Source organism: Pseudochaenichthys georgianus, chromosome 18, assembly GCF_902827115.2.
Source record: "Pseudochaenichthys georgianus chromosome 18, fPseGeo1.2, whole genome shotgun sequence".
NCBI classification, from domain to species: Eukaryota; Metazoa; Chordata; class Actinopteri; order Perciformes; family Channichthyidae; genus Pseudochaenichthys; species Pseudochaenichthys georgianus.
The window spans coordinates 21,487,830-21,514,946 of NC_047520.1; the positions used below are offsets into that span (position 1 = coordinate 21,487,830).

The 27,117-nt window shown below is 44.7% G+C and overlaps 3 protein-coding genes across 6 annotated transcripts in view; 1 reads left to right on the forward strand and 2 right to left on the reverse strand.

Moving 5' to 3' along the window:
• Window positions 1–4: 4 nt before the first annotated feature.
• Window positions 5–5,174, reverse strand: LOC117463415 (uncharacterized). 2 transcript variants are annotated; one of them, XM_034105649.2, is made up of 2 exons: window positions 5,077–5,174; window positions 5–2,096 (listed from the first exon to the last, which is right to left on the reverse strand). In XM_034105649.2, the coding sequence occupies exon 2, from the start codon at window positions 1,898–1,900 to the stop codon at window positions 5–7; it is 1,896 nt and encodes a 631-aa protein (XP_033961540.1). In that variant the 5' UTR covers window positions 1,901–2,096; window positions 5,077–5,174. The 2 variants fall into 2 exon arrangements, with proteins under 2 accessions (XP_033961540.1, XP_033961539.1); XM_034105648.2 differs by lacking the exon at window positions 5,077–5,174 and adding an exon at window positions 3,209–3,367.
• Window positions 4,518–15,366, forward strand: zfta (zinc finger translocation associated). The gene is given in 6 exon segments (XM_034105647.2): window positions 4,518–5,034; window positions 6,572–7,084; window positions 8,755–9,138; window positions 9,782–9,825; window positions 9,827–10,238; window positions 11,962–15,366. Coding segments are annotated over 6 exon segments (1,968 nt in total). The 5' UTR covers window positions 4,518–4,910; the 3' UTR covers window positions 12,453–15,366.
• A 1,399-nt stretch (window positions 15,367–16,765) lies between these two features.
• rtn3 (reticulon 3) overlaps window positions 16,766–27,117 on the reverse strand; it is a 31,312-nt gene continuing 20,960 nt past the window's right edge. For 2 of the 3 annotated variants that reach the window (XM_034106397.2, XM_034106398.2), the window contains 5 exons: window positions 25,567–25,705; window positions 23,348–23,417; window positions 21,621–21,667; window positions 20,496–20,554; window positions 19,213–19,963 (listed from right to left, as the gene is read on the reverse strand). In XM_034106397.2, coding sequence (XP_033962288.1) covers window positions 19,915–19,963; window positions 20,496–20,554; window positions 21,621–21,667; window positions 23,348–23,417; window positions 25,567–25,705 — 364 coding nt within the window. In that variant the 3' untranslated portion in view covers window positions 19,213–19,914. Of the gene's footprint in view, window positions 19,964–20,495; window positions 20,555–21,620; window positions 21,668–23,347; window positions 23,418–25,566; window positions 25,706–27,117 lie in introns of all 3 variants that reach the window. The other variant, XM_071206576.1, reaches the window with a different exon arrangement.

The window sequence follows — 27,117 nt, forward strand, 5'->3', positions numbered from 1 at the left end:
GCTTTCAAGTGGAGTCCTTGGTCTGATTGACAGTAGTCTCGGGGGCTTGTTGAGCGACTGTCCAGCGGGAGGAAAGGTGACTCTTACCTGAGTAGGGCGAGGTGGGGGGGGGGGGCTGGTTTACACCAATGGGTGTGGTGCCTTTCTGTTGAGCATCAGGTGGGTGCTGAGGCGTTGAGATGGGGGCAGCTTCTTCTTCACCTCTACGTGCTGCAGTGTGATCCGCAGAAACCTGGGGAATGTTAGTGGTCAGTGTCCCGTCCTCTTTGATGAACCCTCCAATGGCCTCAGAGGTCAGGATGCTTCCTCCCGATTGGGCCATGGCTCTGGACCTCCTTATCTCCTCTAGGATGTCCTGGTAACGCTTCACTCTTCGCATCAGAGAGTCCTTCTCAATCAAACGACCCCTCACTTCCATTGACAGCTTAGCTCGCTGCTCGCGCTTCTTTATCCGCCAATACTCTCGCCGTTTGGCTATGATCTGCTCAGGCGTGTCGTTGGGGTCGATTTGGGGCATGTTTCTGCTTCCAAAGACTGAAGACAGAAACGGGGATTTACATCTTATGTTTCTTTGATTCATGAAATTCCTCTGGGCGTCGATAATCCTTTGCCTAGGTGTTTTACAACGAGCGATCCCTTTGGAAACATTCGAAATATTTACATAACTTGGAAGCTTTCTCTGGGTCTCCCCTCGCTTTCTCACGGATATAACATTGCATGTGATGGCTGTCTGGGGTGTGCTGTTCCCATGTGGGCTTTGTGGTGCTATCCGATTTGTTTGCAGGTTAACTGTAGCTAACCTTGCTGCCCAACTTTGCGGTTTATACGTTTCCCTTTTGGCAGATGGAAAGGAAGCTTTTACCCGGGTAGGACACTGCTTCTGGACGGCTCCTCTCAACAACGACTGAGATGGAAGATGCTGAATGGCGCCCCCTACAAGTCCTGCTTTCTGTGCCGTTTGCCTTGCCATCGTCATCTCCCCGCTCGGTGTCTTTTCTCTCGCTCTAGCCACCTGAGCTGCCTGCTTCGCCCTCTGCTCTCGCTTTTTGATCCGCCATTGCTCTCTGCGCCTGGCTGCTCTCTGGTCCTCTGGCTCCATGGCAGAGTGGGAGTTGCTAACACCTTTAGCGCTCTGCGTGGTGACCAAGGCACTCTGAGGTGTCGCTGTTTGGCCCTCTGTTTTAATAGAAACCGGGACACATGGAGAAGACACAGTAGTCATACCTGCGGTCACACTGGGGGGTGAGAGTTTGGGCAGAATGCGTAACACAACGTGTGCCTCATTCTGCGTGTTTGGGACTGGCGCACCCTGCATAGACACACATGGCTGAAGGTGTGTGTTAGCGGAGCTGCCGTTGGTAGTTCTGGTCACTCTGACTGGAGGCACTGAGGGGGGGTTCAGCTGGGTTCCACTGTGAGCGGTGACCGCTCTGCTCACAGCACCCCTTACTGTACCTACGCTGCACCTAGCAGCTTTGGCAGGGATGGAACTTGATGCAGTGAACTGAGGCAAGACCTTGTTGAGTTCCATGGAACTGAGCCATTTCTCCTTTCTGCCAGCGGCTTCAGCTGAGCTGTCCCCCACTCTTTTCCCAGTCTGTGGTGCAGGAGATACGTTGACTGCTTTGTACGAGTCGTCGTGACTCTGCAAAGGAGAGGAGAAAGCAGCAAAAGAGCCGGATAGAGTGGAATTCCCCGCTGCAGGGGCGTGTAGATGTACGAACTTTCCCCCTTGACTGTTGTGTGAGGACTTTCCTCTGCGCTCTGTCAGTCGGGCCCTCTGTTCTCGTTTCTTTGTTCTCCAGTATTGTCTCTTTTGGGTGAGGGTGGCATCATCATATTCCGAGGCCGGCCGGTAGCGGTGGGACGCTGAACCAGCTTTGTCTTTTGCAGTTGGCATCGCAAGCTTGGACAGCCCATCAGTTCTCGTCCAAAAGTACTGGTTGGCTATTCCCTCGTCACACTGATTCAATGCATCCCCTTAGTCGTCCCTCCATTAACATACATGGTGTCGTCCTATATGAAGCCGCAGTCGGTGTGTTGCTCTGCTGAGCAGCTGCCAAATCTCTCAAACATCACATCGGTATGCATACGACCTGAGGAAAAAAAAAAGAGTCTTAGTTGCATGTTACTTTGTCCTAATCCTGATATCAAAGACAGTGTGATCTTAGGCAACTACACGTGTTCTAACAAAGTCATTGTATTTAATAGTCTTTAAAAATAAGTGAAGCATTCTGATAAAAATGACTTAAAGTTGTGTAACGATAAAATGTACGACATGAATTTGATTAGTAAGCCGTATTGAAGCACATTATCAAACCATTTATATTGTTTCCTACAAAAAGCACACGTGAACAGGTCCGAAAGCGAAAGGATTTTCAGATATTTCTCACTTGTAAAACAAAGGAATACACTAATATGTGAGTTTAGATTAGATATGACTCCCAGTTAATTTTTCATGTGGTTTATCACATTTGAAACAGTTAATATGCAATGGATTCGCATATAGTTAGGATAATTGTGAAAACATGAATTTAACATGCTTACGAAGTAACTCTTGATTTATTACTAAAGAGATCAATTACATTTGGGCTCGTGCAAGTGTTTCTCTTTCCAGTGACGCTTATTTAAATGGTTACATGCAGATCAAGACAATGCATGTGTAAGCTAAGACGCCCATCTCCTATCTCACAACACGATTCCCACGTGAGACAGGCTAAATGTTTTTAGCTGGCTGAATATTCAAATGTACTATTTACAACTATGAATACAAAATATCTGCAAACCACAGCATATCTGCTGATACAAATACGTCGCGTGCATGTAGCATATGTAGAGCTACAGGAACCAGGAAGGAAGTAGAGCGACACTGTCCCTTTAAACCTGTCCCTCTCTATCACAAATTATATCTGTCGAGAGCCATTTTTATTCTTTTTTCTGTGTCTATTTGATAATAAACGCAGCGAAACGACCCAGCTGACGCCTAACTAACTATACACACAGAAATACGGTGAATAAGAAGCAGCTTCCGGGCGTAAATCGAGCCTGAACGCTGTGTCTCTCTCAGGCACAATGGACAGGATCTTCCTGCTCTGTCCACACGGACTGTCTGAGTGTGCTGCCTGTCTAAAAGAAGAAAACCCGCGCATTACTGTCGTAAAGCAGGCCGTTTGGAAACATGTGTAAGAAAAACATGCATACCCGATACCTTTTAGTTACACCTAACTTTCCGGGACAGTTTTTGTGAACGTTTTTGGACAGATATGTTGCCAGGACACTGCAGCTACTTTCCGCCAGCCAACCGTGCTCTGAGGCTGCCTTGACAACGCTGAAAAGTACCAGGATGTAGGACCTGGATGCGCGCGCGTATGTATGCGTGTACTATACGTTGGACACACAGAGACAGCACAGTGAAACGCCCCCTTCTTTTCAAATCCTAGCAGAGAAATTATATCAATATTAAAAATGGTGACTTTTATCTTGCATGCATTAATTACAACCAGCCTGGCTTGCTTGTTAGGCCTAAGCTTGTTTTACTTCAATATTTAGTGACATTTGTAACAGTAGCCTACATACATAACCAATCTAAACAGCATCCAGAAAATGCACAGTGATTACATAAACAGGCAGTCTTTACCAACTTGGAGCAGCTGCTGGGCAAAGGTCCATTGATTTATTGGCTTTTCTACAGATGACCTCGATTCGTGAGCAGAGCCATCAGGGATAGGGCCACAGTGCGATTTATGGTTGGAATATTATAGCTATCATACCAAATGTGCATAACTGATGGGCTTAGCAGTAGGCCTACACACATTTGTAAATCATCTCGTCATACATCTATTTTCAAGGGAATCTAAAACACCATCTAAATTATAATAATTGAATTCCAGTATGAATTGAATAACTACAAATAACATCAAAAAATAGGGCTGATACAATTATCCATTATCTATTTAGACGAACTGCAGTTGATTTGAGTAACATCAAACTGTTACAAAGCTTCTAGCACATTTGCTGGTTTTCTTTGTCCTCTGAGGGAGCCAAATGAATGGGATTGGTCTACTGTTCAGACAAAACACGCCATTTGAATATGTCTGAGTATGTCAATTGGCCCTTGATTAAAGAACAAAGTAATGACTTTAGCAAATACTGGGTATTTTTCTTTAAACAGTTAGCTGCAGCGCTATTTATAATCAAGCAAGCTATTACCTAGCATACCCACAATATAGCTAATTTTATAACAACACTAGACACAGGATTTCATTTAAAAACAGTATCCTTCAGGGGATCACCAGCACAACATATGAGCTGGAGCTCATCATGGGGCCCTGATTCCCCATAGACCCGCCTCGCGTTTTTAACCGATGCTCTGCCGAACCAAAGCGCTTCTGTCATCGCTTGATTTTGTGAGAACAACCGCATTAGTATTAGCAGCTTATCAGTATTAGCGCCTGCTGCTACGTCTCCCCCCCCCCCCGGGTGGGTGTGCATTGTCGACGCTGCTACTGTCTCTTTAAATTTACCCAGGAGCCCCTTAAGGAGCCCCAGGGGCCCCTAGTCCGGCTCCCCACCCTGAAGACAAGCAAGAGCCTTAAAATACATTACTGGAGGCCTTCACCGAGGCGCCACCACACAGCGCAGCGCGGAGGAAGTGGATTTCCAGCGGAATACATGACTGTGTGATTTTATGAAAAGTTAACTTGGCTCCCGTGCGGGGCGCGTGGGGGACATCGTAGAGCACGGGCTCCTCCGCGAGCGCTTGCTGCCAGATGCGTGTCGAGCGGAGCCGAGCGGTGTGAACATGTCACTGTTGTAACATGTTGTTTCAGTGTGACATGTCCCGCTTCTGCGCTGCCACACAGTGAAGAAGGAGGAACAGCAGCCACTATTAAACAGCGGCCAGGCCAGGGATGGAAGAGAAAGAGACGGGGGAGAGCGAGCCTGTGGACCTCCGGTGTGCCGAGCAGGCTGAGCTGCTCTCATTAATAATAAGCGGGGAGGAGGAAGCGACGCGAGAGGAGAGTGACTTGGGAGGTAAAGAAAAAATCTGGGGTTATTATTCTTGGTGTTTCTCACCGCAAAGTGGGACTGCGTGGCTGTCAGAGCCACGGCCATTGTCAGACAGCCAGTTAATCCGTGTAGGGACAATGCCATGGAGCAGCATGGCCCCTCCGTCTCTGTGGCTCCTATAAACAAAGGCTCAACAGCACGCAGGCAGGCGCAACAAGGCACGCAGGCGCCACCTAGCGGAGAGCACCGGTACCGGCAGACTCATACCAATGGATACACAATCATAATATGGGTTATTGGAATACATAATCCATATTAGATATATGTTGCAGTGGCTCAGTCAGTAGGGGCTTGGACTGTGAGCCGTAGGGTCGCCGGTTCAAGTCCCCGAATAATGGAGTGTGGACTGCTACTTAGAGAGGTCCCAGTTCACCTCCTGCCCTGCTGTGGTGCCCTTGAGCAAGGCACCGGACATCCCCCTTCCCCCCCACTCCCATTGATCCCCGGGCGCTGTGCACTAGCTGCCCACTGCTCCTAGTACTAGACTCCTGGTTCTAGGATGGGTTAAAAGCAGAGAACACATGTCACTGTGTGCTGTGTGCTCTGCATTAGAGAGGGTTTCACCCCTCCAATTCTTCTATTCTATTTTCATGAGATTCCTTTATGTAGGACTTAAAACTCTCAATTGACTTGAACAGTTTGCAAACTGTGTTTCAAAGTTGTTTTATAAAGATTAAGATTAAGATGGACTTTTATTAATCCCTCGTGGGGAAATGGTTTCTCTGCATTTGACCCATCCTAGTGTTAGGAGCCAGGTAGGTGTCAGGTAGGCTGCCATTTTGAACGGCGCCCGGGGAGCAGTGTGGGGAACAGTGCCTTGCTCAGGAACACCTCGGTAGCACTTGGTCTTGAACTGGTGACCTTCCAGTTGCCAAGCCAAGTCCCTATCGACTTCGCCACCACCGCCCCAGTTATATAAAGAGAAATCCAATTGGAAAATGTCCAGCAATGACATCTGAGAATATCACATTTTAATAACATCTCTAATTGATTCTTTCTTTCTTTAAAGCCTGTGAACAGCCACAATCTGTGTAGGAAAGAATAGTCTCACATTAAGGTCAACTATGCCATGGCCGGCACACAGAGAAGCCTGATCCAAACATGTTGTGTGAGTGTTTATGGGTCTGATGTGTGTTCTTTATCGAAGCACATCATATTTCTATTTGTAATGATGGTGAACCAGATGCTATTCATTAAGATGTACATTTACAATGCACAATTTAAACTGTGTAACAGGCCTATTATTTATTTTTGAAATGAACAACTGTGGCATTCTTGTGTGCAATTCTCACACTTATAGAAACAGTAGATGTTGTTCCTAGTATAACAATAAAAGAAGAATATTCATTGTTGATTTTATATCATTCTTTAATGCATAAAAGTGGTAAAATAGCCCATATTAGGAACCGGTAACAGATGAAAAGTAGAACTGGTGATCCAAACTCATGAGATGTGTAGCCACGGTAACAACAGTAGATCACATCTCTCTTGTTTCTGCCAGATGAGGACAGTCTTGCCAACGGCCATGAGGAGGAGTCAGAGGCCGGCATGGTCACGCCTGTCGGGTCCCCAGGCACCAGCTACTGGAGCATCACAGAGGGCCCGGACCAGCCCCCCCTGCTCTCCCCGGCCCCCGGGCCCTCCGGACGCAAACCCAGGGTCCAGAGAGCGTCGCGCCCGGGCCTGAGCCGCATCCCCGGCCGAGACCACCGCCGCTACTACCACGAATACTGGCGCAGCGAGTACCTGATGGACTTCGACCCCCAGCGGCACGGGATGATCTGCATGGTGTGCGGCAGCTCGCTGGCCACCCTGAAGCTCAGCACCATCAAGAGGCACATCCGACAGAAGCACCCGGACTCTCTGCTGTGGAGCTCCGCAGACAAGGAGGTCATCCGCTCGGGCTGGGAGAGCCACCTGAGTCTGGGCGGGGGTCAAAGGGCATTCAGTTCTGCTGCGGGACCCTCGCCTGAGGAAGAGGAGGAGCAGCTGGACTCAGACCAACACAGTGCCGGTGGGTAGGAGCTTTCTACCTCTCACACTTGGTGGCAGTGTGGTTTATGTCTTGGCATGGTGGTGTGAGAGGTGTGTCCTTGGCCTGCAGAGGGGGGGCGTGCCTGAGAGAGAGACTCCTCTGAGGAAGCCTGTGGTATATATTTCAGATGAAGAAAACTAAAATCACACAGTTGGATAATGTTTAAAAAAGCAATCTAATCCAGCCTTTTCACATACAAGGCAAACAAAGCCAATACTATGCTTCTTCCAAAAGAGGCCCAACAGTACTTAAGTACTGTGTTCGTGTGCTTCTGGTCTACCTGATGTTTCCAAATGGTCAAGCAGCACGGCTTAAAGAAGCTATTTGTTCTACATTCAAACCAAGGCAGCACATGGACTCCAATGCACACACCCTGTCCCTCGTTAGCTTCAGAGGGTATGGCTCTTTTGGGATAGAGCCAGGCTAGCCCCGATGTCACTCTTTATTCTAAGCTAGACTGAATTAAAAGAAGTGTATCTCTCAAAATGTAAATGAAATACCATCACTGCCAATGGTCTCAGGGTGTGTGTGTGATTGGCAGTGGGTATCACTAAGGGAAGGAAGGAAGGAGAGAAGAACACTGCTCGCTAGCTTACACTAATAATAGGCTTTTAAAGTGTATGGTAAGAAAGGAAATGCTCCAGCTCTAAAGATTCCACCTTTAACCAGAGAAAGTACACACATCCTGTACTACAGTACAAGTACAGATACTCGTGTTCAAGAATACTGTGGCAAAGATGATTCTAAATAATAATAATAACCACGCCACCAAATGCAGATCAAAACTAAAGAAGAGCCTGTTTTGAAAATGTACGAAGTAAAGGTAAAAAGTTGACAGAAAATAGTGGAGTAAAGTACGCATACCAGAAAAATGTACTCAAGTATAGGAACAAAGTATTTGTCCTTCACTTCTTCCCACCTCGGTCTTTAACCGGACTTTCTGTGAAGCACGAGGGTCAGGTAGCTCCGGGGTTCAGACCTGGTTCACTGGACACTGGAGCAGTGTGTCCAACATACACTGCCTTCGTTTGAGCCACGTCGCGTTGGAGGCCAGCCCACAGGGGCTCCTTCCTGCAGAGGCCTTGGTGTTCTGCTCAGTAACAACAAGTACTTCCCTTTTCATGTGTCCATGCTCTCCGTGGATTAGCATGGCGTCCTCTAACCCCTGGTCTGAACGTAGCAGTCACAGCAGAGGGAATGAAGTCTGCAAAGAAACAGGTCCATTTAATGTTTGAACTGATCCTTTCTAAGTGAATACGTGTCTCTTGTTTTGCACTTAAAGTGTCACCCCAACAAGTGCACATTTAGGACGAAGAACAAAGGGTTTATTTCGGGGAAAACATGTATTGTTTCATTCCAGTGTAGTTATAAGGACTTTATTTAAAATAACATTTTCCTGTTTGATTGAAAATAAATCCCTCCCTATCTGTTTATTCATCAAATGAAATGTAGCTGGTGCCTTCCCTTATTCCCACATCATCTGCTTGTGTCACCATGTGCTCATACAGGACGGCATGACGGCATATGATCACTTTGTCATCTCTGTGTCAAACGGGGAGACAGGCCATCCAAGTGTTAGACGGTGTGAAGGTCGACATCGCCCCAACAAGCTTTAAAACTTACTTTTGTTTCACATGTTCTAAATCCAGCAGAACCCCTGGAGCCTTTGACCCCCCAGGAGCAGCCTCAACAACCCCCCAGTCTGTGTCCTGGCTCTGATGAGGGTGAAGCCCCCCCGCCCCAGGAGGAGGAGCAGGAAGAGGAGGAGGGGGAGGAGCAGGACGGCCCCGGGCCCTCGGCCCAGACTCTGGAGCGCTACCTGAACGACTCGCTGCACGCCTGGTTCCGCCAGGAGTTCCTGATGGAGTACGAGGCGGAGGCAGGCCGGCTGCTCTGCATGGTGTGTGGGGGGGAGCTGCCCTCGCTACACCTGGACCACATCAAGAGCCACGTGCTGGACACACACCCTCACTCCCTGGTGTTCAGCTCCGAGGAGAAGCACTGCATCCTGCAGGCCTGGGCCCAGGCTCACGGTAAGAGCAGTCTCTGACTATCGTCATGCAGTCTTATCTGAAATGTGCTGACGTCACACACACAATCAAAGAGTCCCTTTTTATCACTACGTATCGGGTCAGTGTTGCCCTGGTAACAGGGTGAGCCCCGTCACCCTCTTTAGTCTTCCAACACGGCCCCCACCCGACCAAAGTCCATGTCTGTTGATTTTAGGAGCATTAGCAACAAAGTAACCTTAGAGAGCAACAGTTCCCTCAGACCCCCCCCCCCGTAGAGGGACAAGGCAGGGTCTTCCTCCCAGTGGAGGAACTGGACAGGCAGTATACTGTAAGCCTTTACCCATGTGACACATGTTCATTTATTTATTTAAGAGCATTTTTTGTGAATAAAGCAGTCAATTTTAACATTATTATTATTATTATAATATATTATAATTATATTAGTAGCATAAGAATGCCCTATTCTTTTAATTGTATTATTAGTTTATTTAACCCTGCACATTAATAAGGATTTCTCCGTCGAGGCTATGTTCCATTTAGAAATGACCATGTAAGGAGCACTGTATTGCACACATGTTGACCAACTGCAGTTGTTGTGAAAAGTAACTGGTCTTTGTGCGTCTTCTAGTCCTCATGTCTTGTATGATTCTCTGTCCCATCACAGAAGAGTCAGAGACCTCAATCAAATCAGAGCCGGACCCCAAAGAGGGGGGGGGTGGAGCTGTTTGCTCGGGAGGTGGGGGCCCTGCAGCTCCACACGGACCTGTACCCCGAAGGCGACGGCACTTTAACTCAGGACACTTGTCTCATCGGTGAGGACGGGGGGGTTGGAGCTCCTCAGCAGGGACCCCCGCCCCCCCGGCAGCCCAGGAAGAGGCGGCTGCGCATGGGGGACCCGTGGCGGCTCCGCCTGGACTACCTGGTGGCCTATGGGCCCCCGGGCCGGGGCACCTACTGCATGGTGTGCTCTCAGGTGCTGCAGGAGATCAAGGTGAGCAGCTTTCGCAGACACATCCAGGAGTGTCACCCCGAGACCACCACCCTGAGCCGGGGGGAGAGGGAGGCCATGGCCGCCGCCTGGACCAAAGACTACCCCAGCGAGGGCTCGCACATTCAGAACGGTGCGTAGGATGTTTTTATATGATCATGAATATTCCCCTTGAGATTCAGACGGCGGGTACATCGATACTTTAGTTATCCAAGTTGGGAAATGGTTTTGTCACAGCAGCATTTTGACAGTAATGTACAAGAATTGAAACATTTCTTAAAAATAGAAACAAATAAAATAAACATCAAAAGCAATATATACGTATATTCACATTGAAAAGACATCCAGAAGAGAATCTATCGCAGTGTAACCTTAGAGTCTTGAAAGGCGCCTATATCAAATCAATGAAGTACTTTGTAGACTGCAGGGTAGCTGGTGGATTTACTCCAGGTGGAACTAAAGTCTGATTCAACACTTGATTAGATTTCACATCATTCATCCACATCTGTGAAGTAACTAAAGTATTAAATACATGTAGTGGAGGAGAAGTACACCATGTACCTCTGAACTGAAGTGGAGTAGAAGTACACCATGTACCTCTGACTGTAGAGGAGTAGAAGTACACCATGTACCTCTGAACTGAAGTGGAGTAGAAGTACACCATGTACCTCTGAACTGTAGAGGAGTAGAAGTACACCATGTACCTCTGACTGTAGAGGAGTAGAAGTACACCATGTACCTCTGAACTGAAGTGGAGTAGAAGTACACCATGTACCTCTGACTGTAGAGGAGTAGAAGTACACCATGTACCTCTGAACTGAAGTGGAGTAGAAGTACACCATGTACCTCTGACTGTAGTGGAGTAGAAGTACACCATGTACCTCTGACTGTAGAGGAGTAGAAGTACACCATGTACCTCTGAACTGAAGTGGAGTAGAAGTACACCATGTACCTCTGACTGTAGAGGAGTAGAAGTACACCATGTACCTCTGAACTGTAGTGGAGTAGAAGTACACCATGTACCTCTGACTGTAGAGGAGTAGAAGTACACCATGTACCTCTGAACTGAAGTGGAGTAGAAGTACACCATGTACCTCTGACTGTAGAGGAGTAGAAGTACACCATGTACCTCTGAACTGAAGTGGAGTAGAAGTACACCATGTACCTCTGACTGTAGAGGAGTAGAAGTACACCATGTACCTCTGAACTGTAGAGGAGTAGAAGTACACCATGTACCTCTGAACTGTAGAGGAGTAGAAGTACACCATGTACCTCTGAACTGTAGAGGAGTAGAAGTACACCATTTACCTCTGAACTGTAGAGGAGTAGAAGTACACCATGTACCTCTGAACTGTAGAGGAGTAGAAGTACACCATGTACCTCTGAACTGTAGAGGAGTTGAAGTACACCATGTACCTCTGAACTGTAGAGGAGTAGAAGTACACCATGTACCTCTGAACTGTAGAGGAGTAGAAGTACACCATGTACCTCTGAACTGTAGAGGAGTAGAAGTACACCATTTACCTCTGAACTGTAGAGGAGTAGAAGTACACCATGTACCTCTGAACTGTAGAGGAGTAGAAGTACACCATGTACCTCTGAACTGTAGAGGAGTAGAAGTACACCATGTACCTCTGACTGTAGAGGAGTAGAAGTACACCATGTACCTCTGAACTGTAGAGGAGTAGAAGTACACCATGTACCTCTGAACTGTAGTGGAGTAGAAGTAGCAAAGAATGGAAATACTCCAGTAAAGTACAAGTGCCTCAAAATTGTATTTGAGTACAGTACTTGAGTAAATGTACTTAGTTACTTTACAACACTGGCTACAGCGTTACCTCTCTCTGTTTCATCAGAAACCCCCCCGACTGAAGCTGAGGTCCTGAACCCCCTGGGAGAGACCGACGAGGACAGCCCCCCCGATGTCAGGACGCACGGCAAAGTGATAAAGAAGGAGGAGGGCGTGAGCGCAGCCAAGAGTAAACCCAGGGAGGAGGGCGCCGCGGGGCCCCCCCTCCGCCACAGCCACTACCCCGGCAAGGACCAGCGCAGGAACTACCAGGTGCGCTGGAGGCGGGACTTTCTGATGGACTACGACTGCCGGAGACACGGCCTCACCTGCATGGTGTGCGGCGCCACGCTGGCCACGCTGAAGGTCAGCACCATCAAGAGGCACGTGCAGCAGGTGCACCCCCACTCCCTGTTCTACAGCGCCCAGGAGAGGCAGCAGGCCCTGCTCAGCTACAGCCAGACGGCCCCCAGCTTCACACACTCAGAGGACTGCTGCTCCCCCCAGGACCACGGCCCCACCCAGCCGGCCCCCGCCACAGCACACTCTGGCACTTAGAAAGGGCCTCCGTCCGTCGCTACTCGCGTGGCCCCTGGTCAGAAACAGCCCTCCCTCTTCTTTTTAACCCTGCTGTCGTGTTCGTTCCCTTACTTTGGTGTTCCTGGTCAAATGGGACCTGTCTGCTTTAACTGCACTTACATTAACACAAAAACTTACCACCAAATTTAATTTAACCCCCTATTAATCTGTAAACAATGTCTCACACAGGTTTCCATGAATAACTGCAGTGAGTATGCAAAGAATAGACAGTGAAAATGTATTCCAAAATCAACCTGGTTGTTGATTTGTGGAGCGTACTCTCTGATGGATGCACATCATCTCGGGTTATCCATTCATCTCCCGTGGGGCTCGTCTTTGAACAGCAGCATCACAGTCGATGGAAGTGCTGATCAGAATCGATTGATGAAAGGAGTAGAATGGTCAGATTTGACCCAAACACACAGGGGGGTTAAAGGGAAATGTGTTTTTTGTCCAACAGGGTTTTATTCTATTCTTGTTTTTGTCCTAATCTCTACTTAAAGTAAAGTAAAGCGTTTTGGAAAATGGACAAAATCTGAGAATAACACTAAAGTTGACAAATACTGCAATTTTCCCTTTTCCCCCTTCTTTCAAAATGTTGGTCCTAAAGGGGCAGGTAGGAAATGTCACAACCTTAAAATATCACAACCTTAATGTCATGGCCTAAAAAAAGAAAGTCCGGTTCAGCTCTGTGAACCTTTTTAGATTTAGTAATAAATTATAATACAAATGATGTAACAAAAAACCTTTCTCACGCCAGAAGCTGATGAACCCTCTAAATGTGTGCCCAACATGATGGTGACCCTTTGAAAAGGAGCTGGATATTATCCCAGCAGAGGAAATACCAGCACGGGGAAACAAGGTTAACATGACCCGCACTCACCTGCCTCGTGATGTCGGAGAGCCCAGAGTCAAATAAGGTCAATCATTTGTACTCAAATAACCTGACAGATTACACATCTGATTAAGAAAACAGTTGACCTCCGCTACTAGTACAAATCAAGGGCTGCGGTCAAATAGACACAAATAAATGTTTTTTCCTTGGCCTGATGGCATTTACCATCAAGCTCAAGAAGAAATGTGAAAGAGAATTCATAACAACTTAATACATGAGGCAAAGACAGAGCGGTGTTCAGAGGCACTGACATTAGCCTACGTGCTAATGTGACAGCTGTATGTTGGTTAGCGTTTAGAGGATTCAAAGCGCTCTTATCATGGCTTCCACTCAGATACATCCGGGGAAATTCCATTTGGAACCTTCCTAAGCCAAAACCATTTAACCGCGGCCCACACTTTAATTTTTGGCGCTATTGTGGCCGGCTAGCGTTAGCATGTTAATAGATAGCCATCATGCTAGCAGCTAACTCACCAGGTACAGTTTATCACCCACTCGCCCCGCAATAAGTCACTTTTCAACCAACCATTAGTAATCTGCTGGGTGATTTAGTGCTAAATGAACTGTGGTGAGTTTAAACACCAACAGCCAAGTTCCTTTTGATTTCCCACTAATAGGAAAAAGGGGCTTAAGGAATTCAAACTCCTGTTAGTATTTAATATTATTAATAGTTGATATTTTCTTCCTACAAATTGGCTTATTTGAAGTCATGGTACATGCTTACTACCTAATATAATGTTCCAGGGCTTGTTTCTGGTAGGGCCTGGGTCTCAGGAAGTTGAAAAGTCTTCGGTGAGGCCGAGGTGAGTTGGTTTTATGATGATGTGTCTGAAGACAACACAGCACTTTGTCCCCAAAAATGTACTTAACCCCAGCTGTCCTGTCCAGCTGAATGAGACTCTGATGTTATTGCTGAAGACAATGAATACCAGCGTGCAGTCGCTCTATTTAATTCCTTGTTTACAGTGGAGGAGACCCTGTCTCTCATCGTTATAATGAGATATGTTATCTCTCCGTCAGTCACCGGCCTGCATCTTACCATCATATACTAGCTAAAACTGCACAAAAAAAGGATATGTAAATATATGAGAAAATGGAGTTATTTTTCCTTTATACAAGCACTTTTATGCACCCTGGTTTCTACAAAGCGTGTTGGTTATTATGTCCAGTTTTTCTACTTCAATCATGATTCAACAAAGACTTTGTCCTCTGGCGGCTGGAGAGTGTTTCTTGGACTTTCACTTTGGTACGGCTTTATTTTACTTTCACTGTACAACATGTATGCAACAGACGATGTTGAGGAATCATTTCAGCTGTCAAAGAAAGAAAAGTCATAAAATGTCACATCTTCACCTGGAAAATGTAACTCAGGGATTCTGTTTTCATCAACAACCATTTCATCCGTTATCTTTTAGAGGCGTGATACGTGTCAGCTTTGGTTGTCTAGGTGATGCTATGAAGACAGCAGAGTAGTAGGGCTACTGTTAAAGCAAACCAGGAAGTGGAATTCTAATATATTTGAGAAAGTCTGAATTTAGAAAATAAATTATATAAGAAATGTGTTGTATTTTGAGAAAAATATAATATTAAAAGAAATAATATAATTAATGTAATATGTGTAATGTCAGAAGAGAATCTGAATTTTGAGGTAAAAGTCATGTTACAATTAAACAAAAGACTAAACAAGCTAAACAAGTCATATTTTGAGGGAAAAGACTACATATTTTTACACTTCATTTTTTTCTTAATTCTTCTCTTAACAGTGCCCCTAATACTCTGGTGTTGACAGAATTTGCTCAGTTGAAGCCATGATCATGCCGTGATAATGAAGGACTCTGACAGAGAGACACTGTCAGATCTCAGTCCAATGTTCCACTTTGGCTAAGAATAGCCCCCCCTGTCACTCAGAAGAGTTCTGATATAGCACTTAATTATTTAAAAAATGAAGTAACAGTGAAGTGTGTGTGTGTGTGTGTGTGTGTGTGTGTGTGTGTGTGTGTGTGTGTGTGTGTGTGTGTGTGTGTGTGTGTGTGTGTGTGTGGTGTGTGTGTGTGTGTGGTGTGTGTGTGTGTGTGTGTGTGTGTGTGTGTGTGTGTGGGTGTGTGTGTGTGTGTGTGTGTGTGTGTGAGAGTGAGAGTGAGAGTGAGAGTGAGAGTGAGAGAGAGAGACGGAGTGAGAGATCCTCTGGCTCCTCACTTTTCTTTACTCGTCCACCCACTTTTCATTTGTACATGGCCAACGTGAGAAAGCATTCTCTCCTCCGTGATCTTTGAATAAATACTCAACACCACGACGCTGCTGGGACCTCGTTTCTCTTTTCATTCTGTTTCTGGCTTCTTAAGTCGTATCAGAGGGAATGGCATTTCTCTGCTAGAGCTTGGGTCCATTCACTTCCTGTCAGAGGCTACTGACAGGAAATGAAGACATTTTCAAATACTGCTATCATCACTGAAATCAGCAGATAAACACTGACATATAAAAACTACTGTCACAATATACTGTTTATTTAGAAATACCTGTGAAATAAAGTACACCATGCAAGAAGAAAGCCGATTACCCACAGATCAGAACTGATTTTAGACACTTAGCAACTATACCAGCTAAATATTGGGATTTACTAACGAGAACAAAACTAATCCCAGTTAGAGGCAAATTAAATCAAATTAAAGACGGCTAAAAGCTGACTGCTCTCCTCTGCACCCCCTCACCCCGAGTGTGCTGTTCATCTGCAACAGAACATGCTAACATTGTGAAACTTTAAACACATTCCTTGTTTAACATTTGATAATGTTACGTAAGGCTTTAAATGTCAGACGTCATGTGACTGTTAGCATTAATGTTTTCAGTGCTAAAATTAGAAACAATAATCCTTCTTTCCACCCGAACACCATTACAGTCATCGGCCTGAAGTCAAATCTTCTTATTTTCTTTTGCATGTTTTGCATCTATTTGTGTCAAATGCTTCCATTTTAAGTCCCTTAGTATTTATATGTAGTCATTTAGAGTCTCTTTGTAGTCATTTTGAGTCTCTTTGTAGTCATTTAGAGTCTCTTTGTAGTCATTTTGAGTCTTTTTCCAATTGTATTTATTTTTGGAATTGTCTTGTCGATGTTGTTTTGTGTCTCTTTGTTAGTATCTTTGTAGTTTGTGTCTTTGTATGTGCTTTTTGCCTCTTTGTAGTCATTTTGTGACCCTTGAATGGTCGTTGAGTCTCTTTGAAGTGGTTTTTCCATTTGAGTGACATTTGTAGGTAAAGGCCATGGGGTGGGGGGCTGACCCTTGAGGCCCCTGGGCCCTTGCCTACTAGGCCCTTAAATGGGCATGCATTGGAAAACATTTCCTGTATGTCAAGGCCCACCGAGTTCCATTCACACAGAACAGATCCACCGAGCCTCGGTCCTTTCACGTGTTTTTATTAATTTCACTTTGACATCAGTACAGAGACCACAAACTTTTTTTTAAACAGTTTTCTTCTTTTTATTCCTGCAACATCTTTTCCAAAGCTTCAAAAAATCGGAACCAAAGTCATAGCTAATACAAAACAAAGCTGATGTTAGTGAACAACGTCTAGAAACCAGTATCGAGTCAGAAGCAAAACCAGACCCTCCAGAGACAAAAAAAGGCAAACCCACTCCTGCCACACACGCCCATACCTGATGAAAACACGGGACAAACAGGAAGAGGAGAAAAGCAACATGCTGTTAGGGAACAACTTGTATTCATGTTATATATTACACTCTAAAGAAACAAGCCAACTATGTGTCTTAAAGTAGTGATCTGTTAGCCTTGGTAGCGCGCTAACACAGGGAACATGGCGTCTCCTGCTCTACAGTTAAAGGTGCGTACGGAAAGCTTGACCACTCATAGCGCCGCACTGACAGGAAGCTGCTTCTACATTTAAAGGAATAGCCTAACCAAAATAGTTCAGATTTATTCAGTATCCTTGAGATGTTTGCCACCACAGTACGTTAATAGCATTTGCTGCTCACTGTGAACAGTTTTCTTGGAACTTTCAGAAGAAATTTTCCCCAAAGGACATCTTCATCTTCATGGTATTGAGATGGGGGTCAGATATACGAAAACTAGCGAATACAAGAGTAACCTTGGTTCTCTGAATTCTGGGTGAGCTGCAGTGATTTATTCTTTCGTAATTTGGTTATACTGCTCCTTTAAATAAACTGAATCAAAGTCAATCTAATACAAATTCAGCAGCTTTTAGCTCTCGGATGAAAATAACAACTTAAAGCTACAATATGCAACTTCTACACCATCAAATAAATTAACAGGATGCATATTAACATCATTAGTGTCAGTCCTCAGGCCTGATCTCTTTGTGTCTGCTTCTTCAGCACCTTTACAGATGCTGCTGCTTAGCTGAGCTGTGGGCTAGTTCACAGCACCAGGGCCGTAACCTGCCCACGCCCAGGGGGGGCTAACAGCTAGCATCTCCAACAGAAACATTGCATATTTTGGCTCCAACGCCCAGTCTAAATGAGATGGCATGCACAAGAGGTCAACGGAGACATCTGTGAGGCGATCACAGTGAGACGACGCACAGTGGAGGGCATGCTGGGGGGGAATGTTCCAGAGAAAACATTCAGTACACAGGCAGACACAGTAGATGTTACTGCATTGAGAGGCTGTAGGCTATTCAGTATTCAGGGGACATTTACTCTGTGCAAACCTATTTTAGGGAGTAATGAAATGGACAGCAACACGAACATACTGGTCCTTTCCTTCTATATATGCATCCCTTAAAACAATATGAACAGCAGTAGTGCTAACATGACTATGGTTTTTACTGAGTTCAAAAACACCATTGAAACAGTCACAAGTAATAATCATATTAAACAACAGTCAGGGTCAAGAATATGATGCAGCCTATATAAGGGTGAGAATCTGTTTCCAGCTTACACTACGACATGCGCGTCATGGCAGTCAAAAGAAACAAAAACAGTGACAAACAGCTCTATAATAATCACGCCAAACCCAAACCGCGTCCTTAAATCCCAGCTACGCTCTTATTCCATCACTGCACCCATCATTTAGTTTCACAAACCCCTGCTCCGTGTCCGCTCAGGTCACTGCTAAGATTCGTACGGAGGGTAAATGGTGCCAAAAAATGTCAGTAGTTCAATTATAAAACGTTAATGAATTGACACATTTCCAAAAGCTTTTACAAATCCAGTGTTAAATGTAAATGTCATACTTGAAAAAAGGTATCAATTTGCTCAATTCATTTTTAATTTAATTATGCGTGAAAGTTCTTATTCTTCACCAAAACATGTTTTAAACTCCTCTCCCAGTCATTAAGCCTCAGGAGGAAGTGATAATATTGGATCTTTTGATGAAACACTGTAAAAGTTCATATATATTTTGATGGCACACTTTGTAACATCTATCAGAGAAGCTTTTTTGAGATGTAAGGGTGTGCCACCACATCGGAGGTGTCTCTTAACTTATCCAACAATCATGAATCATTTCTCTGGAGGCCTCACAAAAACCTCCAGTTAAAAATGTTGAAGCTCAATGACACTTAACATAACTCTACAATGCTGTTGTCAAGCTACAAGAGAGTCAAAAGCAGCCGTCCTATAATCAATATTAATAATAGTAATAAGATTAATACAAATTTAGAAGCGAATGTGAGACCTCGACACTGTGGCTTTAACCGGTGTGAGAAAAGAAGTTAGACTGCCGTAAGTGAGGGAACTTTATTTGATATAAAAAGCCAGGCTAACGTGTTCCATACAGCAGCGCCTGTCTTCAGGTGTATGGACAGAAAACTGTTCAGGAAGTGCATCTGATCAAGAGGGTGAACTAGACCAAATTATCACAGCTGGCTCAGTGTTCCAATCCTTTTATTTCAACCTGCTCATGGGTTAAAAAAAAAAATTCAGTGCATTGCAGAAACGTACAAACACAAGAGCCTGGAAGGTGAACAACTCTATAACAGGCCGACCAGCTAACCCATTAGCAGCCTCTAAAGGAACTCATATCTATCCACATAACATCTGTAGAGCAAGAGAGCAGGATACCACTAGCCACAATTACACCCAAAATATTGGTTTATTTCATATGTTTTTGAATTTTCTTAACTTTTCTTTCTTGAATGATCCATTAACCTTTAGGGAAATGTGTGGGGTTTAAAGTACAGACATTTGCTTTTTTGTGATGTCCAGCCATCATCCTCCCCCTGCTCGCTGTACACCACAAAACCAGGTCATAGATTCAGTCTAGTTCACTCGACCCTGCCCACATTGCCCACAGACGGGGTCCGCCGGGCGCTACATCACTTCCTCGCTTTCTGTCTGCACAGGCACAGTTCTTTTTAATGCTTGCAAATTAAGCTGCGCAGTAGTTTAGCATAGAGTATTCGGTAGTAGTAGCTCAGAGATCTTTTCTACCTAGCAAGGTTCAGTGTAGTAGGGGGTGATGGTTGATGGAGGAGGAGTTAGCCTGGGGGGAGGTACAGGGAGGGGGGGTCTAAGATGATGTTGGTAATGAGGATGATGGTGACATGGAGGTTTCTAATTGGTGGGTTGATCATTCAGTTTTGCTGCGCTTCACAGCTCCCGGAAGCTTCTCTTGCAACCTGAGGAGGAAAGAAAAAGAGCGGGTCACAAATGTGGGAACAGGAAACCGATTATCTAGAACGGTGGCTCCCAACCTCAGGATGGCAAGGCATTTAGACTGTTAGACTGCTTCAAAGGAACATATTTTAATAAATACTTTTCCTATGTCAGGATTTTATTCATTTTTGTGTCATTTTTTTGTTTGGATTTTATGAGGTAGAAAAAAGAATCCTCTTAAGTATGTATGACTTTTAAAACAAAGAAACAAACAATAGACAGTCAATTGTATTAAAAGTGTACAGGTACACCCATCTCTGATTGAATAATCACAGGCTAATCAGCTCCACTTCTTCTCTAAACATCCTGAACTGACTGTGTTCTATATTGGGTTGATTATACACTTGTTTTAATTGGTGTTATGAACTGAAATATCCACAACACATGTCATCAATGTAGTCGGAGGTCTGGAGTTTACTCAATGGAGGAAGGTTAAAGTGTTGGGAACCACTGATCTAAAACACACACTCATTACTGATGCTTAAATGCACTTACTTGGCCATCGTGGTGTTGACTTGAGTGCGGACCAGGTCGATGTACTGATCGATCTGGGTCTGAGGGCAGAACACATGAGAGGGAAGGTGAGCATCGTTCTGGGGAATGATCATAACTTCCATTGCATCCGTCTGTCCTGTGAACACATTGGGATCCCCAGGCAAAGGCAACAGAGTGGCTGAATGTGAACCGACTGGCCAGCCCTGAATCAGCTGAGCCCGAGTGAGGCGTTCAGGAGCCACAGCTAATGCCATCACCCGGTTTCTGGGGTCATTGCCCCCTTTAATGCACATGCACTCCAGCTTCTTTTGAGGTTAATACTTGAAACTCAGCATGGATAACAATCTGAGAGGTAGAAGTACTCAGATCAGGTATTGAGGAAAAGTAGAAGTACAGGAGTGTAGGAATACTGTTAAAGTACAAGTCCTGCATTCAAAATGTTACTCAAGTAAAAGTAGTCGTTGTGCAGATTGGTCCATTTCAGAATGATATATATATATGTTTTATAATGATTGATCATGAAAGTGTTCTCAAAGCTGGTGAAGGTGCAGCTAGTCTGAAGTACTTTGTAGACTGCAGGGTAGCTGGTGAAGGTGCAGCTAGTCTGAAGTACTTTGTAGACTGCAGGGTAGCTGGTGGATTTACTCCAGGTGGAACTAAAGTCTGATTCAACACTTGGTTAGATTTACCATCATTCATCCAGATCTGTGAAGTAACTAAAGTATTAATACATGTAGAAGTCCCTCAAAATTGTACTTAAGTAGAGTACTTGAGTAAATGTATTTAGTTACTTTACACCACAGATAACAACTGAGTACGTTAAGCTAGAAATAATCATAAGTGCATCAGTCTCAGCACAGACTCAGTGCCAACATTCACTGCCGCTACGAGAGATTGTTGTCAGAAAGAGGCAAACAACAACAACAACAACAGTTCCCATTTGGCATGATGTTTTTTGACACGATGCTGACGGGCCCCCCCCCCCTATCTGAGCCAGCAGTGGAATGACCTCATCTTGTCAGCAGCTGGATTCTGAACAGTGTGTGATGCAGACTGCAGTCACCCAGTGAGCTCATTCTCTCTGTCATCCTCACTGAGCGGGGGGGCAGAGGGTCGCACTCTCACCTTGTTCTTCTCGTAGACGGGAGGCACAGCGAAGAGGAGGATGTCAGCTGGAGAACACACAGAGAGACATGTTAGGGACAGCCACACACTGAAACACATGTCCCACACATCAGGGTGCTTGGAGGGATGCGTTTACAGCTCTGTAAGTCAACATTTCATTTCATTGTGGTTTGTGAAAACAACACAAATGTTGTGTTCAGTTTTTCTGTTATTAGGGACACTAAAAAGGTTCAGTATTAGTGCATACAAAAATTAAAGCCACATTTATAATCCTTTGTTTTACATAAAGTAGGCATTTACTATAATTTGTCATTGGATAGGTTCAAATAAATATATGTTAACCCATACCCTTTTTATGTTTGAAGAACAAAAGATGCACCGTCACACACGTCTGAAACAAAACCTCAGCCTTTCTTTGCTTTTTGGCATCAAAATAAAGACACCTTATTATATTAGTATTGACATATATATCAATTTTTAACATAGTATGCAGTGTACTTCATTTTGTTGTCTTAGTACTTGTACTCTGGGCAATGACATTAAAGCCTAATCTAATCATAATCGTTTCTGTAAATCTCGATGACATGTTTTGAAGGACTAATAAAGAAAGTCTTTAACACTAGAACCGCCAATCGGGTCAATTTGACCCAGAGCTGTTTTTTATTGTATGTAACTTTTTTTCAATAAAATATTAAAGTCTCCCAGTCCGTGACTTTCCTGAAAGTGTGTTATGTAGCACCCTAATGTTGTTAAAAATGGTCAATATGAAGTCAGATTGAAGAAATCGCCAACAAAATTGCCATTTATACCTATTTCCGCCCAGCGGGTCATATTGACCCCACCCCTTTTCGCGTGTAAACAAACATGACGAGTTGCTATAGCAACGCCTTTTGTCTACTGCGGTTCCTTATAGATTGAGAGATAGAGAGATAGATAGATATATTGATAGGGACAGTCAGTAGTGAAGTAGCGCGCTCCCGCTCACTGTTCGCACTGCGCTTTGCAGCAAACAGCCGTTTGCTTTTCACCCAACAACGACAACCGCCTCACGAAACGCTATGTTGGAGCGAAACATTTTAACAAAATTGCAAGAATACCAATACCACAGGACCATTTCTCTTTTTAAAGCAATACTTTTACCTTGAAAATCAATGCGTTCTAATAGCGGGTCAATTTGACCCCGGTGGCGGTTTTAGGTATAACAAAATCTCGGGCGGTTCTCGTGTTAAAAACGGTAAAGTAAAAAGCTCCGTTATGATTAACTCCACTTAAAGAATGAAACATTTAAAGAGTCACAGCTCCTACCTTGACCCCAATGCAACCTTCCATGACCCCATGAATAAAGTGAACCACACAAAGGTCAAACAGTGGAACAAAGGAGGGAAACAAGCCGAGAAATGATCAACTCAGCTATATATTGAAATTGAAATTCAATAAATCTCGAAACCGGCGTTAAACTTAAATGTGTGGAAATGGTCGTCTATAGAGAAATGTCAACATTTGTTCAATTAGTATTTATAGATCTCCTTTGGGCAATACCTGAGACATCATTCCATTACAGATGAAGACGTTCACGACTTACAAAAAGAGAAAGTAGGAGGGGACTGTGATGTTGCTTTCCATTTAAGGTTGACATTTATCCAGAACTGTAAATTATTTTGAAAGTTCAAATGTAATGTGTAAAACAGTAAGTATCACATGTGAACGGTGCATGCCTCAGTGCTTACCGAGGATGAGGATGGTGATTCCGTTGAAGACGGCTCCAACATAGGTGAACAGCCACATGACCACAGCCAGCTGGGGGGAGGCGCACAGCGTTAACACAGGTGAAGCATTTATTTGACAAAATCCAGCGCACCACACACACACACACACACACACACACACACACACACACACACACACACACACACACACACACACACACACACACACACACACACACACACACACACACACACACACACACACACACACACACACACACACACACACACACACACACACACACACACACACACACACACACACACACACACACACACACACACACACACACACACACACACACACACACACACACACACACACACACACACACACACACACACACACACACACACACACACACACACACACACACACACACACACACACACACACACACACACACACACACACACACACACACACACACACACCTCGGTCCTCAGAGCTTATGGGATACCCAGGACATGTTGCTCACTGTGAAATCATTAATGAATTGTGGCAAACACAAACTAATAAAGGGCAGGAAAAACATTGGTGGAGATGGTGGGTGGAAGTAATGGTACACAGTTTATGTGGTGGATTGATATTCTATTCAGATTTAAAGTCCTGCGTCAGGGGCGGGTCAACTTTGAGTGACAGGTGGGTGCTCTCAGAATGATGAGTTAAAGTGTAATACATGAATATAGAGTTTGTGTTATTAATGATCATGATGTTGGGGTTCAGGGTTTCCCAGACGGATCACATTGCCCCAGGCTTCTGGTGAGAAGCTCAGGAACATTTCACAGTAGGATGTGGGCGAAATGTTATTGCTGCTCTGCTGATGGGACATTGACAGCAGCTCTGCTCTGATGACCTGTTGCTAGAAGCCAACAATAAAGCTTCCTCTGTCCAAGTACAGCAGAAGTGAGACCTTTTCCTCACACAATGAAAAGCACAGGATTAAACCTTGCCAAACAGCTCATGCAGCAATACAAAAGCAGCCTTTCAGCGGCCTGATGAGGGTTTGGACCGACTGAGCTCGACTGGCAGCTGCCTGTTTCTCCTGTTAGATGTGTTGCACCTATCGGGAGGGGCAACTTGGTAGTACATATTTGAGTGACACTCTGCACCCTTAATCATCCCGGATAAGACACACCTCCTGGCCAGGAAAGGACACGTTTATAATATGGCAGCTTTTTTCAACATACTGAACATGTTGACCAACTTAAATGAAGACTAAAATGTTTTAATAGAGTCCTCTCCTGCTGATGTTCAGGTGTATATCAGTATGTAGTGTCTCTACTTTAAAGAGTCCTCTCCTGCTGATGTTCAGGTGTATATCAGCATGTAGTGTCTCTACTTTAAAGAGTCCTCTCCTGCTGATGTTCAGGTGTATATCAGTATGTAGTGTCTCTACTTTAAAGAGTCCTCTCCTGCTGATGTTCAGGTGTATATCAGTATGTAGTGTCTCCATGCTTTAATGTTCTAAAGCTCTTTATTGTTCTCATACTGCCTGTGCTGCAGCACCTCTTTTCACCCTCTGTCTGAAACCAGAGCCCAGTCTGCTCCGATTGGTTAACTAGCCACCTCTGTTGTGATTGGTTAACTTCTTAGAGATGTCCCGCCCCTTAGCCTATCAAGTACAATGTGTTGGAGCGCTAGCCAATAGAAGCGTGAGTGTTATATACTGATGCCATTATATCGCAGAAGTAAGAAAGTAGTCCAATAGAGGGAACACTTCTAAACCTACATAACCGCCTACAGGAAAACCCCAAAAGCACAATAGGGCCCCTTTAATAATCTATCAACTGAGGATTCTAATTGCAATGACATCACATCTGATAGAAAACGTTTCCCAGGCGATGGGCTACTTTTAGAGGCACATTTATAGATCAGTGAAACAGATCACTCTCATGACGGCTGGATGAACGATGTGACCCGTTTTAAGTTGTCGTGTTGCAAGCCATCTGTTTTGGTTCTTTTCTCTACCGATGCATCAAACTAAACAAGCATAGCTCATTGGGTGTATTTGAAAGATATAGAAAGGGTTATGCCTATGATTTGACTGATGAAAGGACCAACTGGAGCTATGAAAGGCTGCTCCCTGGAGAGGAGTCTTCATGGACAGAGTGGGGTTTGATCCCACTAAAGGCCTAATGATGACCGTGGATAGAAGCTGAGGGTCAGAGCTGCTCACCTTTAGGGAGTCCACGAGGTCCTCGACCAGGAAGAGGCGGCTCATCTGCTTCAGGGCTCGGTTGATGTAGGACAGACTGGCGTCCACGTGCTTGCGGAAGGTCTCGGGAGGGATGCTGACATCCTTATCTATCAGTGTTCTGCAGAGAGGCAAGAGGAGGGGACGGAGAGCCGCAATGAGGCTAAGTATCCGGGCGGAAAGTGCTGCAGGGAAACATAACATCCCGTGGTGGAAAGCTTTGAGGAGGAAACTAATAGGGGTTTCTGTTTTGGAAGTAGCAGAAACAAAAGCCTTATAGGGCTTTTCATCAAGACTTAATGATCACTTGGTTAAATCGAGACATTTCCTACTCCCTAAACTCGTTTCCAGTCCATACTGTTCAGAAGTCAGGCATTACATTTTGAAACTGGAGAGGCTGAAGACATGAGAACATGAGCACTCCACAACGTGTCACTGTTGGGTATGCATTAGCTGATCTGCAGATGTGTTGGTCTTTATTTCAAATCTGCTTCTTTTACAGAACAGTTGAATATTCCCTGTTGTACAAGTAGAGCATATTATAAACGCATCTTTAGTAAACGACCTGTTTTCTGTCCTGCTCAAGTAACCGCAGTGGATATTGTAAATTCATTTAAAAAACAAAATGGATCTTCTTCCACCCTTTGCAGGCGCCTTTAAGTTACGTCAATTAAACTCTGCGCAGACGGTTTGAACTGAGAACAACTCAGTTACATTTACCATGTGAGCCATTCAGATCAAAACACTTCCAGCATTTCAAACACAAATATATTATTAGTTTGTTTTGCTTTTATTGGGAATGCTTTCGCTGAGTTGCAGAGAATCTATGGCTACACGACAGAGTGCTGGACTCTGCTGGAGCATGCGAGCAGCAGTGGGTGAACCAAGAGCAACAGTCACAGCCATCAGCCACGTCTCGTTACTACAGAGGGAAGTAGCCGAGTTCCAGCTGCTCCATGGCAGAGCTGATCTATGTTCACACTAGTACAACATTAACAAGTTCTCCTTTACTGAATGATTTGGTTCCAAATCTAAAATGAGTTCCACGTAGAGTGTAGTGCCATCAAAGAGGAGTCGCGCTCTGAACACTGACGCCTGGCTGTGGCTCCATCATAAAGGCGTTTCTATAAATGAGCAGCGGTTACATCCGGCGCTGCTGCCATGCCTCACCTCTCACATCCTGAGACGTTGGGTTCTTTCATTATACCGTAAATGTTAAGTTTCTTGTGTTGTCACATTAAGAAGGAATACAACTATTTCTAAATAAATCAATGTAAATTGAAATCACAGTTTCTCTTTATCTTGTTGCTATGGTGATGCCATATGAACTAGCTTTTCTAACAAAGTTTTCCAATACAAAAAAAGAAAAACTCTAATAATAGACCTAATGATAGACAGAAGAGTACTTGACAGATGTTGTAATCACCAGGTGATGGGCCGCCCACGCTCTGAACCAGGAGCTGCATTAAAGAAACCCTCTTTGCTTTGATCATTTAACAATGCGCTCATTTAATGTTGGCAGTATCACCCCGG